This window comes from Stylophora pistillata, chromosome 14, assembly GCF_964205215.1.
Source record: "Stylophora pistillata chromosome 14, jaStyPist1.2, whole genome shotgun sequence".
Taxonomy (NCBI): domain Eukaryota; kingdom Metazoa; phylum Cnidaria; class Anthozoa; order Scleractinia; family Pocilloporidae; genus Stylophora; species Stylophora pistillata.
In genome coordinates this window covers 22,750,250-22,767,041 of record NC_142532.1, presented here as the reverse complement: position 1 = coordinate 22,767,041, position 16,792 = coordinate 22,750,250, and the positions used below count along the sequence as shown (strand labels likewise).

General features: G+C 36.0%; 1 protein-coding gene and 1 long non-coding RNA gene across 10 annotated transcripts in view; one reads left to right on the top strand and one right to left on the bottom strand.

Moving 5' to 3' along the window:
* The window catches only part of LOC148717100 (uncharacterized), an 8,997-nt gene extending 7,835 nt beyond the window's left edge, over positions 1-1,162 (top strand). Inside the window, exons 9-11 of one of the 3 annotated variants that reach the window (XR_015995228.1) lie at positions 41-105; positions 329-388; positions 1,065-1,162. This is a non-coding gene — a long non-coding RNA (uncharacterized LOC148717100). Of the gene's footprint in view, positions 1-40; positions 106-328; positions 389-1,064 lie in introns of those variants that run through there. The other 2 variants (XR_015995229.1, XR_015995230.1) reach the window with 2 other exon arrangements.
* Positions 1,163-4,430: 3,268 nt separating this feature from the next.
* On the bottom strand, positions 4,431-12,818 carry LOC148717099 (uncharacterized). Of its 7 annotated transcripts, XR_015995227.1 has the most exons (12): positions 12,127-12,809; positions 10,360-10,395; positions 9,117-9,184; positions 8,833-8,954; positions 8,215-8,337; positions 7,219-7,356; positions 7,087-7,128; positions 6,927-6,981; positions 6,646-6,705; positions 5,746-6,480; positions 4,929-4,996; positions 4,431-4,526 (listed from the first exon to the last, which is right to left on the bottom strand). XR_015995227.1 is itself a non-coding variant. In XM_088744762.1 (11 exons), exons 5-10 carry the CDS (start codon positions 8,326-8,328, stop codon positions 4,974-4,976), a joined length of 432 nt encoding a protein of 143 aa, XP_088600888.1. In that variant the 5' UTR covers positions 8,329-8,337; positions 8,833-8,954; positions 9,117-9,184; positions 10,360-10,395; positions 12,127-12,806; the 3' UTR covers positions 4,431-4,526; positions 4,929-4,973. The 7 variants fall into 7 exon arrangements, 6 of the variants coding, with proteins under 6 accessions (XP_088600888.1, XP_088600890.1, XP_088600886.1 ...); XM_088744762.1 differs by lacking the exon at positions 5,746-6,480 and having other exon boundaries at positions 12,127-12,806; XM_088744764.1 differs by lacking the exons at positions 5,746-6,480; positions 6,646-6,705 and having other exon boundaries at positions 12,127-12,805.
* Between the last annotated feature and the right edge of the window lie 3,974 nt (positions 12,819-16,792).

The window sequence follows — 16,792 nt, the reverse complement described above, 5'->3', positions numbered from 1 at the left end:
AATCCATCTTATTAATTTTACTTATCTTTCAAAACTCTAGTTGATTTCAGGTGTCTTTCTATGGCAAGTTTGGTTCTGTTAAATCCCTTGATTCCACTATTCCTGGTAAGTAGAGAATTCTCTTTACAGAATTTTAAAAAAAATTAAAAATGAAAAAATGAAGCTGTAAACCTATTTGTTTCTGTACTTCTAAAGATAGCAAACTTTAAATAAAGTAACATGAAATCACCTTTATAAAGTTATATTTTTATATACTCATGCATAATACAAATTTAACTGCGAACTGCAAGATGAAAAAAAATCAAGGCATTTCTCTTTAACTTTAAAGATGACAAGGACTTGGGAGAGCAAAGACACGACATTGAGGAGAGGAAGACTTTAAGTGAGGGTAAGATTTAACAAACAAAATTCATTAAGTTTCGTGGCTGGTGAATATCTCCAGTTTTCTAATTTGCTCAAAGCATTCCAAAATGGGAAATTCCAATCCTGCATGACCATTAGCAAAAACCTATAAACGACTGACAACAAAAATTTCTTACTATCCTCAAAAAACCAGAAATGAAGAAAAAGAAGACCCGAAAGAGAAGAAAGAAGAAAAATAATGAATCTCAGCAAGAAGGAAACGAAAAACCTAGTTAAAGTGTAGATGAAGTTATTAATAAGTGCAAAAATTATCATGTAATGTCTTGTATATTGAAATAGCCTTAACTTCTCTTTTGATACTTGTCAAAAAGTTATCTTTGCAAATTTGATGAGAATAAATGATATAAAGTTTTCCAATATGTATTAGTCGACTGTAATCGGGCCAGATATTTGGTATCATTTGACAACATTTTCCAGAGGCAAAGAGATCAATGAGCTATAATTATATGCAACTGATAACAAAATTTTTGTTTTAGTCATCATGGTAATTATGCACTTACCAGCGGCCCTCCCGGGGGGGGGGGGGGAAGAGGGTGACCCCGGGGAACCCCTGGGCATTGGAAAGGCATTTCCTAAACCCCCTAAATTGACTTTCACTCAAAATTCACACCTAACTTTTTGTATTTGTTTCTCTTCCACAGTTGATGACTGGGATGGGAATTCACAGAAATGCAAACCAATGATATTTATCATGTGTTAAAGAAATAAATCTTGAATATTAATAAAAATCATCAAAATATACTGGCTGACTTATGCAAAATAGTTATGGTAGCATGGGAAAAAATAGGGAGATAAAGAGAACCATCTGAATTAAATTAAATAAGTTTAGATCCTAAAGGTGATTACAGTGAAGGAAAAATGTCTGATTCAGTTAATAGCAAATCAGTTCTTGAAAATCTTGTAACAAATAATAAAGAATGCACAGGGTTTTCAATGAGGTTTTCAGTTTTTTGTATGACATGTATTTTTAACCCACAAAAAGGTCAAAATAGGTGTATTGCCTCTTGGTATCTAATGAAAGTCAAATCCCTCTAATTGAATATACTAAAACTGTAATTAGTACTACTTCTCTTGTTGTGGCCATCAACGATATTCAATATTCAGATATTTTTCTATTAAAAACAATATGAACTATTGAAAAGTAATATTGCTTCAATCAACTGATTTGTGAAAACTCCCCTTGGGTGAACATTTTGCAACAAACTTTGACTCGATATCAATAATAGGTAAAAAATTCCCTTCTCCTTGCAGTTAAAGGCAAGTACATTACCTACTCATAGTTCATAAAAGCCTTGAAAGTATTCGAAGATGCTTGAATTCAAAAATAACAAATTCAAGGTCTTGAAAGTACTTGAATTTGAGGACTAGAGCTTGATTTTTGCAACGCTTTTTCTTTAGCAATTTTCGAGTAAAAAATTGCAGTACTTTAATAGAAAAGCTGAGAAATAATGTTAAATACTTTTAAAATTTCTTATGCAAACCTTTCCAAAAAAGATCCTTCAATTTATCTAAAACTTGGCAAAGTCATTGAAAAGCCCTTCAATTTCAACCTTTGGCATCTGTAGGAACCTACTCCTATTATTTTGATTATTGTCTAGTACCATAACAACATTCATTACACTCTAGCAGGCAAAAATAAAAACAAGTTGACTTATTCATGATTGGAAATGAAAAAATTGCGTAACGACAGCACAAATGGCAATAGTGCAGTCTCCTAAAGATAACTCCAGATGTGCGATATAGAAAGCCAAAGTTCAAGCAGCTATGCGTCTGCTTGAAGGGAAAAAAAGTCTAAAACAGCAAAACATGATGAAATATTCCTTGCATAATGAATATGAAGTTTCAGCATTTAATTTTTATTTATCAAAATGTACATCTTTCATGGTTTTAATTTCTGGTTTCCCTCTTGTTGTGGAAAAATGAAGTAACTTTAGTAATGGGATAGGATCCGATTCAAGCTTTGAACTTAATTCGACACAAATATCCAGTGCTACTTTACGTGCTGAAATTTATGCCAGAAGCTCTATAAAAATATCGGTTTAGGCCTTCCCTGCACTTTATAATCCCAAGAAAAAGAAAATAGAGATTACCTTAACATATTGCAGCAAAATCCCAGCTTAATCTGAACCTAAAACTTTACCCTGGGGAAAAAAAAAACTATACCTCTGCGCATGCGCCAAGAGCAAAGTTTGGCACACGAGCCTTCTTTCGCAAAACGTCTCTCGTTTTGTCAAACGAGTCTCGTTTCTAAAAACGAGTCTCGTTTCTACAAACGAGTCTCGTTTCCACAAACGAGTCTCGTTTCTATAAACGAGTCTCGTTTCTAAAAACGAGTCTCGTTTCTATAAACGAGTCTCGTTTCTATTCACAAACAAACGAGTCTCGCTTTAAATCGTTTATCGAGTGACTTATAAATCGTGACGATTTAAAATCGACTGGTTGCCCAGAAAGTGTGAGTGATCCGAAACGAGACTTGTTTGTAGAAACGAGACTCGTTTGTAGAAACGAGACTCGTTTGACAAAACGAGAGTCGTTTTGCGAAAGAAGGCTTGTGTGCCAAACTTTGTTCTTGGCGCATGCGCAGAAGTATAGTTTTTTTTCCAGGGTAAAGTTTTAGGTTCAAGATAAGTTGGGATTTTGCTGCAATATGTTAAGGTAATCTCTATTTTCTTTTTCTTGGGATTATAAAGTGCAGGGAAGGCCTAAACCGATATTTTTATAGAGCTTCTGGCATAAATTTCAGCAGATAAAGTAGCATTGAATATTTGTGTCGAATTAAGTTCAAAGCTTGAATCGGATCCTATCCCATTACTAAGGTTACTTCATTTTTCCACAACAAGAGGGAAACCAGAAATTAAAACCATGAAAGATGTACATTTTGATAAATAAAAATTAAAATTAATTCTGAAACTTCGTATTCATTATGCAAGGAATATTTCATCATGTTTTGCTGTTTTAGACTTTTTTTTCCCTTCAAGCAGACGCATAGCTGCTTGAACTTGGGCTTTCTCTATTGCACATCTGGAGTTATCTTTAGGAGACTGCCCTATTGCCATTTGTGCTGTCGTTACGCAATTTTGTCATTTCCAATCATGAATAAGTCTACTTGTTTTTATTTTTGCCTGCTAGAGTGTAATGAATGTTATGGTACTAGACAATAATCAAAATAATAGGAGTAGGTTCCTACAGATGCCAAAGGTTGAAATTGAAGGGCTTTTCAATGACTTTGCCAAGTTTTAGATAAATTGAAGGACCTTTTTTGGAAAGGTTTGCATAAGAAATTTTAAAATTATTTAACATTATTTCTCAGCTTTTCTATTAAAGTACTGCAATTTTTTACTTGAAAATTGCTAAAGAAAAAGTGTTGCAAAAATCAAGCTCTAGTCCTCAAATTCAAGTACTTTAAGACCTTGAATTTGTTATTTTTGAATTCAAGCATCTTCGAATACTTTCAAGGCTTTTATGAACTATGAGTAAGTAATGTACTTGCCTTTAACTGCAAGGAGAAGGGAATTTTTTACCTATTATTGATATCGAGTCAAAGTTTGTTGCAAAATGTTCACCCAAGGGGAGTTTTCACAAATCAGTTGATTGAAGCAATATTACTTTTCAATAGTTCATATTGTTTTTAATAGAAAAATATCTGAATATTGAATATCGTTGATGGCCACAACAAGAGAAGTAGTACTAATTACAGTTTTAGTAAATTCAATTAGATGGAATTGGACTTTCATTAGATACCAAGAGGCAATATACCTATTTTGACCTTTTTGTGGGTTAAAAATACATGTCATACAAAAAACTGAAAACCTCATTGAAAACCCTGTGCATTCATTATTATTTCTTACAAGATTTTCAAGAACTGATTTGCTATTAACTGAATCAGACATTTTTCCCTCACTGTAATCACTTGTAGGATCTAAACTTATTTAATTTAATTCAGATGGTTCTCTTTATCTCCCTATTTTTTCCCATGCTACCATAACTATTTTGCATAAGTCAGCCAGTATATTTTGATGATTTTTATTAATATTCAAGATTTATTTAACACATGATAAATATCATTGGTTTGCATTTCTGTGAATTCCCATCCCAGTCATGAACTGTGGAAGAGAAACAAATACAAAGAGTTAGGTGTGAATTTTGAGTGAAAGTCAATTTAAGATGACAGGCATGGGTAATAGGAATATGAAACACTCTTCAACTAAAAAAGGCCTTCTAGATGGATGATTTGACTTCCAAGAGACAAGAAGGAACTCTAGGCCAAAAATGATAAATAAGGTAAACCCAGAAATTGCAGTGATTATGACCATGGCAAGGAAGAGAATTAAAAAAAAGGGAAAGGAAGTTATGAACTAAATTAAGTACCAGAAATCAACTAAGTTGTAAGAGAAAGGGTTGACAACTTGGCATTTAGTATTCTGGTTATTTTTATTTTTTTTGGAGGAAAGGTTGGGCATGTTACTTTAAGATTCCACAATAAGATTTACATAATTCACACCTACCACCCCTATTCATTCACAGCTTCATTGTTACAATGTAAACATCCATCACTTGCCATTAGACAGTTGTACTGGGGGAAAAAAGAGGAAAAAACAAGTGGGAGTATGTCTTTCTAATGACAGAGAGACATACTCCCACTACAACTAACCCTATTTCAGAAATGTTGGCTGAAATAATTTTTATTATAGCAATACCAAACATCTCAGCAAGTCAACCAGACTCGTTCTCAGCGAGCTAACTAGACTTATTCTCAGCAAGCCAACCAGACTTATTCTCAGCGAAAAAAAAAGCCGAATTTATCTCGGGCGTATCCTTCGGAAAGCCCCAGTAATTTATGAGGAGTGTATTCATAGGATATATGATCTAAAAGTACACGATCATTTCTTTCTTAAAATGAATTTTTTCGTCATAAACTATCTTTTATCTCAGGGATCTCATCAAAATAAACGCAAATCAAAATGACAAATCTAATTCGCTATGAAAATAGGTTCTGACCTGTTTATGTTTAGGAAGATTTTCTAGATTATTACAGAGATGATATTGCTTCAGTAAGGATATTATTAGAAAGAGATCTTTGATTTATAAAATGATTGTTTGTGAATTTTTAACAAACAGATAATGAGGTTAATAATTATGCACTTAGCAGCTGCCATCCTGGGGGTCGACCCTGGGGTCATACGGGGGAATAGACTTTTGTCGCCAATTTTTGTTCTAGGACGGGGGCATTGAAGTGCATTTGCACTTCCGAGACGAGACACATGGGAAAACACCCACTGGATTTTTACCATTGCCGCCATCTTGAGAATAAGAGGTCCTTACCATGGTGACTGGTTATTACCATTGATATCTTCAGATGTAAAAAAACTACTACTACTACTACTACTTTTTCCAGTTAGTCGCCACCAAAAGCCACATAGGATGTTTTTAACTTTGAGCCCTCTATAGCCCTGTATAGTAAACACAAGCTGAAGTAAGTTTTTGTCTGTGGCAAATAACATTCTTTTGGAGCATTACATTGTTTGAGTTAGTAGAGCATACTTCTTTGTCCCCAGGGGAAGGGCACTGGTAGCTTTATGTTGAACAATGTTATTGTTGGTTAGGGGGTTTAGGAAATGCCTTTGCAAATGCCCAGGGGTTCCCCAGGGTCACCCTCTTCCCCCCCCCCCCCGGACGGCCGCTGGTAAGTGCATAATTACCATGATGACTAAAACAAAAATTTTTGTTATCAGTTGCATATAATTATAGCTCGTTGATCTCTTTGCCTTTGGAAAATGTTGTCAAATAATACCAAATATCTGGCCCGATTACAGTTGACTAATACATATTGGAAAACTTTATATCATTTATTCTCATCAAATTTGCAAAGATAACTTTTTGACAAGTATTAAAAGAAAAGTTAAGGCTATTTCAATATACAAGACATTACATGATAATTTTTGCACTTATTAATAACTTCATCTACACTTTAACTAGGTTTTTCGTTTCCTTCTTGCTGAGATTCATTATTTTTCTTCTTTCTTCTCTTTCGGCTCTTCTTTTTCTTCCTTTCTGGTTCTTTGAGGATAGTAGGAAGAAATTTTTGTTGTCAGTCATTTATAGGTTTTTGCTAATGGTCATGCAGGATTGGAATTTCCCATTTTGGAATGCTTTGAGCAAATTAGAAAACTGGAGAAATTCACCAGCCATGAAACTTAATGAATTTTGTTTGTTAAATCTTACCCTCAATTAATGTCTTCCTCTCCTCAATGTCATGTCTTTGCTCTCCCAAGTCCTTGTCATCTTTAAAGTTAAAGAGAAAGGCCTTGATTTTTTTTCATCTTGCAGTTTGCAGTTAAATTTGTATTTGCATGAGTATATAAAAATATAACTTTATAAAGGTGATTTCTTGTTACTTTATTTAAAATTTCCTATCTTTAGAAGTACAGAAACAAATAGGTTTACAGCTTCATTTTTTCATTTTTCATTTTTTTAAAATTCTGTAAAGAGAATTCTCTACTTACCAGGAATAGTGGAATCAAGGGATTTATCAGAATCAAACTTGCCATAGAAAGACACCTGAAATCAACTAGAGTTTTGAAAGATAAGTAAAATTAATAAGATCGATTTTTAAAAAGAAAAAAAAAACTAAGGGACCAAATGATCTGTTTTGATTTTTCTCACCTCATCATTTTTTCCAAATATTTCATTTGCTTCATCTTTTTTCTGTGAAGTACAATAGACATAAACCATTTTTTTTTTTAATTTAGCTGTTACTACATGGCCTTTTCAAGATCCTTTTTACATGTTACTTACCCTTGTTATCAGGCACAATTTTTCTGATTGGACGAGATTATCAGTGGGTAGTTTTGTATCAGAAAAAAAACCAGATTCAAGTTGATGTAATGTAAAATAGTCTTGGGAAGTCTCTTGACCCACCCAGTCATACACCTCCTGTAAATAAATTGATGAGAAAGAATGTAAGCATGTTGATGCTTAATCATTAAAGGCCATGCACTACAGTTGTATAGTGTGCAGGCATATTTATTTATCAGAGCAGGGTTATATATATATATATATATATATATATAATTAAGCCTCCGAGGAAGACCGAGATGTTCAAAACTTCAAGCTAATACACCAACAAAGCTACATTGGAGTTGGCCTCTTGACCATCACTTTTCTGCTTATATATATATACATATATATATTATTATTCCACGAGTGCGCATTGGATATGAGATGATAGATAGCCAACGAGGCGCGTAGTGCCGAGGTGGCTATAATCGTCTCATATCCAACAAGGGCAAGTGGAATAATTGTTTTATTACAAACCTTAAATCAAATTATTAAATTTCATTAAATTGTTAGTTCCCTTTTAATTTTAAGCTGACATGTGCTAACCATATTTGTAGATTATGGTATATTGGCTGATATACCATAATGGCTAAGCCAATAAAAGGTCGTGAATTGCATTATCCAATGATCAAGTTTTTAATAAATATAATATATATCATGTCCAAATTGAGCACTCTATCTAGGATGAGTCATTGCTGCTGCAATTGCGCATGCTTGCTAGTTTACTCTAGTTTGAACACTCTGGCATGGCTTAAACGATACCACAAAGGTTGGGTCGTTTGGGGTGACCGTCTCGGTTCTCCCCCATCCTAGCATCAGCACTGCACTGATGAGGCCCAGAAGGCCCAAAAAGTACTTTCTGCAGTTAGTTATATATATATATGCCATATGGTACTTTATACTTTAATCTATTTTATTTGTAATGAGTTATCATTCAACTGTTTCAGAACTCACCTGATATGTTCCTTTTGGTAAAAAATTTCTTGTTATCTCCCTGTCATCTTCATGGAGAACCTTAATCCGGAAACACTCCCCAGCAGGTTCTTGGGTGAGACATTTTTTTCTCATGGCTGTTACCTGATATCAAAGTATTGGTATTTATCAGGTCTTTGATATATTGTCAAAAGTCAATCACCCAAAGCATTCAGCATTATACAGCTTACCACAAATTAAATTTCTTATTCAAAGGTCTTCCTTAATTTGGTTGCAATTGTTCAAGACATTAAATTCCCCCTTTTTTTATTTTGGCAACATAAGTTATGACCACCACATGAAGAAAAAAACCAAAAACACATGAAAACCAAGAGTAGGGAGGTTTTTCTGAACAATCATTGACCATGAAGTTAATTTGCATTCCTTTTTGCAGAAATTTGAACTGCAACAATTATACTAGCTACGCAACTCCCTTTCCACCATGGTTATGTTATGTTTTCACCAGTTATTGCAGCACATGAAACTCATAGAACATGATTTTGCACATCGGGGATTTATATTATTTGTTAGTACTTTGATGAAAGGTTCCAGAAACAATAATTATTTTGGTTTAATTTGTAGTTTAAAGAATTTACTTACTCTTTTGGCTTTCTCTAGTAACGAGGAGCCTTCTGCTCTTTCGATCCCTTGGATGCTTGTCCCCGACCTTTCTGCTACTTGACTTTTTAAATGAAATTAGTAATATCATATGCATGATATTACTATAATTAGATTAGGTATTGGTATATATTTTAATCAACAATATTACTACCTTGCCTTCCTTGGCATTTAGTATTCAGGCTAATTAAAGTTTTTGGGGGGGAGGAAAGGTGGGGCATGTTACTTTAAAATTCCACAATAAGATTTTAATCATTCACACCTACCACCTCTATTCATTCACAGCTTCATTGTTACAATGTAAAGATCCATAACTTGACATTAGATAGTTGTACTGGGGAAAAAAAGAAGAAAAAAACAAGTGGGAGTATGTCTTTCTAATGACAGAAAGACATACTCCCACTACAACTAACCCTATTTGAGAAATTTTGGCTGAAATAATTTTTTATTATAGCAATACCAAACATCTCAGTGAGTCAACCAGACTCGTTCTCAGCGAGCCAACTAGACTTATTCTCAGCGAGCCAACCAGAATTATTCTCAGCGAGCCAACCAGAATTATTCTCAGCGAGCCAACCAGACTTATTCTCAGCGAGCCAACCAGACTTATTCTCAGCAAGCCAACCAGACTTATTCTCAGCGAGCCAACCAGACTTATTCTCAGCGAGCCAACCAGACTTATTCTCAGCGAGCCAACCAGAATTATTCTCAGCGAGCCAACCAGACTTATTCTCAGCGAGCCAACCAGACTTATTCCCAGCGAGCCAACCAGAATTATTCTCAGCGAGCCAACCAGACTTGTTCTCAGCGAGCCAACCAGACTTGTTCTCAGCGAGCCAACCAGAATTATTCTCAGCGAGTCAACCAGACTTCTTCTCAATGAGCCAGACTTACAAAGTCCAGTATCCTCAGCAAGTCAAAGCCCAGTATCCTCAGCGAGTCAAAGACCAGTATCCTCAGCAAGTCAAAGTCCAGTCTCCTCAGCGAGTCAAAGACCAGTATCCTCAGCGAGTCAAAGCCCAGTATCCTCAGCCAGTCAAAGCCCAGTATCCTCAGCCAGTCAAAGCCCAGTATCCTCAGCCAGTCAAAGTCCAGTATCCTCAGCGAGTCAAAGACCAGTATCCTCAGCGAGTCAAAGACCAGTAACCTCAGCAAGTCAAAGACCAGTATCCTCAGCGAGTCAAAGACCAGTATCCTCAGCGAGTCAAAGACCAGTATCCTCAGCGAGTCAAAGACCAGTATCCTCAGCGAGTCAAAGACCAGTATCCTCAGCGAGTCAAAGACCAGTATCCTCAGTGAGTCAAAGACCAGTATCCTCAGCAAGTCTAAGAGCAATATCCTAAACAAGCTCAAAAGAAAGCATTTAATTTGGGGCCAGTCAAGGTATATAGATCCTCTACAAGTGATAGCTTTAGATTTGCAGCAAATTTAATTCCAATAAACACTACGAGTCTTAGTATTATAAGCAAGTTGAACTATAGATACAAAATAGGGGACAATCATACAAACCTTTAAAATAAAGCTCCAGGGGAATTGTCCAAATTTCTGCAAAAGAACAAATATGTTAGCCAAGTCACTGGTACCACTAAATAAGGAAAAAATCTATATGAGAGTGAAAAGGAACCATCGAGTGCTGTATAATTTTTTGAATATCACCCTGAACTTTAATCAAGTGGAAACTATTTCAAGAAGTTGATTCTGTTTGCTTTACTTGCCTTTCATAAAAAAATAGCTGTTGATAATTGGTGCATAAATACTCCTTTTCTGAATTTTAACCTTGATTTCAATGTTTCCGATCAGCGGAGAGAGTGATCTCAGGATATACAATGCTCTTCCTATTTTAAAATTTATAAATGAACTCTTAACATATTTCCAAGGTTGTGATAATTCCACTATCTATTATTGACTTGGCAATTACCTGGTTTTTGAAAGTAGTACATTTTTTACTAAGCCAAGTCATCTCCTAACTCTCCTAGGCTGGTGTGTTAAATTGAAAATCCTCTCCCACAAGCCTAATATTCAAGCTCTTTTCCTTTATAACTTGGTTATGCAATATGGTTAAATTACTACAGATTGCTAAAATTTCTGTGCCTTTTCTCCTGAGCGAATAAATACGAAATGGAAAGTACAGAAACATATCTGCCTTCTGAGCTGTTTCAATTCTTCATAATGCATGAGATAAATGAATGAAAATCCATCACAATCATAACCTCCATGCATCATGGCTAATGTGGCATTACATTTCTATTTTTCTTTCCTTTTACTTCATCTGGTAATTTGTCTTTCAAATGGCTCTAACCAAATGATAAAGTTCAGTGGTTGAGATTCTGAACTTGCATCCATTGTTTGGACCTCACAATGAATTGCAATAATTTATATACAATATTTGGCAAATGAAAAGGTCAACTTTTGGTTTCACCGTCGAACAGCATACGTAGAACACTGTACTTAATTCTCACCTTGAAAAAAATTAAGGGGCCACCCTTACACTCGTTTTCCAAGTGAATAACCTTTTCACAGGGACAAAACATTGAGCCCTACTGACTAAGATTTACCTAATATTATGGAAACAACAAGAAAAGGCCTTGAACCAGTTAGAAGCTTTCTTTTTAAATTGTTTATTGAATAAGAAATGTGGAGACAAATAATACCGCAAACAATGCATAATGATAGTTGCTTGGTCACGCCAGTTACTTATTAAAATTAGTTTTAATTTTTAATCCAGAAAAAGGTAATCTTCGGAACGAACCAACATGACAGAGTTAAAAATCGATCTTTTGATGTACTTGGTTAAAGTAGTTGATTAGCTTCTTCGTGTCCTAGAAAAATTCGGCGTTTTAACTGTGCCAGACTCCAAATCAAAGTAAATTAAGAACGTATCTTCGTTTGCAAGCGAACTCAGTTCAAGGTCAGATCATGGGTCATCTTTACTTTCGGAACGTAGTGACACAGATTTCACAGGGAACCTTATAAAGAAAAATTTCCCAAATCCTTAGAGGAGCTGCGTTCGTTTTTGGATCCATCTCAAACCTCCAGTAAACAAGCCTGATTGTAAATAGTTATTGAATAATGAAACGCTGGGACCAAATTTATGCAAACACGGAATTGTTTCGCGTAATTCCGCTCAAAACCCCTTTGGCTATTGGACAGGAGGGTAATCCAAACCTTTGCTTAGCATTTATGATACTGCAATACGAATACGTGGCACTAGCTTACTTGTAACATAAGTTGAACCGTGAACTTATAAAATTCAGCTGAATTTAGTCACGTACTTACCCGACTCTCGACTCTTGCCTTGTAAACAACGTAGCAACCGGTATCATTTCAAAAGCATAGATGTGTCATCATGTAACAGAAATGGATTGTTTATGCGATGTATTCCACTACATTCCCGTTAGGCAACTTCAAAAACGACTGCCATTCTCGACACACGCCTACCATTGTGGCTGTAGCTGCTGGTTTCCTCTCTAAGCCATAACCAAGTCTAAGCTGTCACATCAAGTTGGAACACGCTGTGCTTGTTAAAAATTACAAAAACATCGAAGGGAGAAAAAGATAAGGCTGAAGGCGTGCACGAAGCCGGTAAATCTAAGATGTAAAATTACGACCTTGATGGCAAAGTAAACATTTGAATGACATTGCGGTTGATTCGTTTTAAGACAAAGGCTCTATTCTCTAACAGTTAACCTCAAGGACCTTTGCCGGCGTGGGATAGTTCAATCCCGAGCCAAGGGGCATCTTGGCGTTTGTCAGCGGTATCACCTCAGGGAGAATGGGTTACCATAAGCGCCCAGCCTCAAATAAGCGCCCACCCTGAAAGCCCAAAAATTAAGGTTACCTCCTACCTTCGCGGATGTCCTTCGGGAGAAAATTCGTACGCGCGCTAGTTGGAAGAAAACCCTAACAAACTAGACATCAAAACAAAGGTTAATAAATGCAATTTACGATAAAAATATAATTTCGGCGATTTTTTCATTCAGGAAGTGTCATGAGCCGGAAAGGCGTGAAACGACCGAGTGTTTTTCTATCGAATTTATCGGGTATCGGATCCTGCGGCACGAGAAAAATGGCTGCCTAGTCTCATTCACAAGGCATCAATCAACAAAGGAGTGTCAGGCTTTTCCGATATTCTGATTGGTTGTCTGGATATTCGCAACTAAAGCTAGAGTAGCGAAAAATATGCGAAGCGTTTTGCGTAAATGGATACCACGTAAAAAATATTTAAAAGATCAAAATTTCCTGACACACTTTTGTTAGTCATCATCCCGGGAATGTTTTGGCGAAATTTCACGAAAATCGGTCAAATCTACATACCCTATAAATTCATTCAAAGTGGATGTATTCCTCTCAAAATCAAATGCGAGATTTTAGCTCCCAAAGGTTTGTAAACAACTTGCGCCACACCAGGACATTATCTCGCCTCCTGAAACCGCAAACCAATGAGAAAGACGAGACCTGACGTCAATGACAATGGATCAAGATTTTCCCGGGAAAAGTATCGTGTAGCAGTCTTTTTTTTTTTTTATTTTTTTTATCTCGCCCTGTTGATCGTTTAGTAATCGACAAAGTCGGCGAAGAGAAAACCCGCGGCAGAAAGGGTAAATCTGTCGCATTCTTCTTTTTCTCCGTCAATTTCGTCAGATTCCAACGAAGAATGTTGTTTACAACCTTCTGTGGTTTTGACTTTAATTTTTCAGCTCTTTGCCCCAAGGATAATCGAATGCTGTCGATCTTCAGTGGATGCCGAGCTTGTCGACGGCTCCTGGCCAAACCAAGAACCTTTGTCGCTTTGTTTTGTTTTGTTTTGCTTTTTTGACAAAATGCTGCCATTTCTCTCTTCTTTGGACCTTTTTTTTCTTTTTCTTTACCCAAGGACTCTTCTCTAATTTTGAGTTTTGTGTTATATCCACGAGAAAAGACTTTCTACGAGCAGATTACTTCCACGTGTGAAATTTGTCAAGGGCGCGATGTAATATTCCTCCGAATATTCGACTATTCCCCCAGGGGGTTCGCCCATTTACGAGATTATGACACCTTCCTGATTTATTAACTTTTATTCGAAAATACGTTTTTTAAATAAGTCGGACGCTTTTTGAGATTTTTAATTTTTTTCTTTGGCAAACGCAAGTTAAAAAGTGTAACTTCAATCTAGTCAAAAAAAAATCAGCCTCTGAAGGTAGGAAGTAACCTGAAATAAGCGCGCTTAATAATGAATAATAATAATAATAATAATAATAATAACAAGAATAATAATGGTCTCTATTGATTCAAAACAGAAAAATACAGTCCTAATGTTACAAGCAATTTGAGTTAAAAGAGTTAAAAGGTTAATAATTCCACAAAATTAAATTTACCACCTGATTACAGTTAGAAATTGTCATATAGGTTATGTCTAAAAATTAAACGACCAACGAATGTATATTTAAAACGTTTACTTTTGATGCTTGTTATGGTGCCAGACCTAGTCCGTAAATTGTAGCTGCAGGCCTTTACAAGCGAATAAAAAGCGACAGGGGTGATTGGCGGCCTTAGAAACCTTTTTAAAAATACTACTGCTTCTGTAAAATTGATCGTAAATTGTGATTTCTTGTAATAAAATTTCTTTTCCAACAACGATCGAAAAAAACATTGTACTCGGGTGAGGTCGGAGTCTGATGCTCCATATGAGCATACGTGAAATCGGGGAAGTACTAAGGAAGCGAAAAGAAAGTCTATTTCTACCTGCTTATACCCCTCTTTACGTAGAGAGCTAAGGACATAGAGGCATTTAACATGTGTATTGAACCTACAGTCACTCTTAAAGGTGACACCTAGAATGCTCACATAAGTACAACTAGGGATCCCTAATACAGGAGGGTACAATTCATGATTGCCTTTCTAGGACTGTAAGCTCCTTACATTTGCTAGGGTTACAGAACATTCCATTCTTTTCTATCCACTCTAAGAAATGTTTGACCAATGTCTCAGACATGTCTTTAACTTTGTAAACAGGAGCAATGATATTTGAAACAGCAGCATACTAGAATAACACTGGCAGGGTATCTAAATAGATCTCTAGATCATTTATAAAAATATGGAATAGATAGGGTCCGCTTACGCTACCTTGAGTAGTACCTTGATTCAATAATTTCCAATCAAAAGAAATATTATTGTAGCAAATTCTTTGGTTTCTACCTTTCAAAACACACGGGTATAGTTTAATTATATATGGATTTAATTGGAGATTTCTCAACTTTCTTGCGAGCAAGAATCAGAATACGGTAATTGAATTTTTTTTATTGGTTGATTGAAAAAGTGATGGACTCAACACAGAAAGTGTGTTTTTCTGAAGGGATCGATCGATGTTTTAACAGTTTTTTTTTTTTTTTTGCCCTAATTAAACTTTCCATTGTAAACTCCCAAACTGCCACTCGATACGTGGAAAACATCCAACCAAAGCCACTGCATAAAGCAATGACGGGAAGATGTTTTTCATGAAACGATGGATTGCTGTTGTTCCTGCCAAAGACGTACAAGTAGATATAAGTCATTTCATTAACTTGTTTGGAATAAAAAGTACAAAAGAAGAAATTGTAGAGCCGGTGCAAACGAGCGGATATGTAAATGTAGAAAAGTAAGATGTCAGAATAGCATGAAATAACAAATTTAAAAAAGAAAAAGTTTGTGATCAGCATCAAAGGAGAAATCGAGATGTTCTTCTTGATATGTAAAGAAAATCGCGAAAAAAGGTTGTATGTTTGAAAACACAGAAATGAGGTGCGTCGCCATTCAAAGCCTTTCTCAGGCCACACTTTCACCATCTGCTTACACTTAAAAGTAAACCGTTCTGAAAATCCATCACACCCACGTCTAGGGTAATCCGAGAAGAAACTTCAGATGTTAATACAGAGGGTTTCCTTTCATATTTATATATGAATCTTAAGCTGGCCTGTACTTCTGTGATGCACTTCACCCAAACATTAGTAAGATGTCATGGCCTCCGAAACCTACCGAGCTATGTGATAGTGCAGTCAAACTTTCAGAAGAACTAGATGCGTTTCTATACCCTAAACTGGCAACACACACACATCTCAGCGGAATATTCTGATCGCGTCAGGCGCCTTGTTACCTCTTTTGGCCAGGACATTATTTAAGGAGTTACGGCAGGAGTACAAAAACCACCCAAGCAAATACTGTTACCGTATGCCGAACAATGTTCAACTTATCCAGATGCCACACCGACTGGGGCATGAGATCGCTCTTTTGCCTGAAACTAGCAAGCCATATATCAAAGCAACACTCCCGTGGGGTATTATAGATAGATTGGAGGAGACCCTTTCTGGTGCGGGAACCAAAAAGCCAATGGCTAGAATTGATTTAACATTTCTGTCCTTAATGAGGTTCAACTGTCTCACTGGCTGTCAACAGATATCTCCCGAGTATCGATGTGCCTGCTACTGACATGGCTACCGTTCACAAGGTTCTAGTGCAGTCTCTCAAGGTAAAGAACACGCTCAACTTAAAGAGCATCGGCTTCGTCATTGACTTAACACTGTATGCAAAGGCAAGCGAGGGACAATGGAAACAAAGCGCAAAATTGAAAGATATGGTAATGAAAATGGAAGTATTCCACACAGCATGCACCATGTTGTCCAACACTGGCAAACGCTTCCAGGATGCTGGCTTGCGGGAACTGTGTGTAGAGTGTGATGTGATAGCAGAAGGTTCTATTGCAGAAGTTCTAAAGGGACTTACTCGTGTATGAAGCCCAATACTGATAAATCCCTTGATTCCGCTATTCCTGGTAAGTGGAAAATTTTCTTTACGGAATTTAAAAAAAATCAAAAATGAAAAAATGAAGCTGTAAACCTATTTGTTTCTGTACTTCTAAAGATAGCAAACTTTAAATAAAGTAACAAGAAATCATCTTTATAAAGTTATGTTTTTATAGACTCATGCATAA

Excerpts from the sequence above, each read along its gene's own strand:
- LOC148717099 (XM_088744760.1), bottom strand. The coding sequence starts at position 8,328 with ATGAGAAAAAAATGTCTCACCCAAGAACCTGCTGGGGAGTGTTTCCGG. Across the intron at positions 7,357-8,214 it reads TACCAAAAGGAACATATCAG|GAGGTGTATGACTGGGTGGG; the intron begins GTGAGTTCTGAA and ends ATTTATTTACAG. Across the intron at positions 6,982-7,086 it reads TATTTGGAAAAAATGATGAG|GTGTCTTTCTATGGCAAGTT; the intron begins GTGAGAAAAATC and ends AGTTGATTTCAG.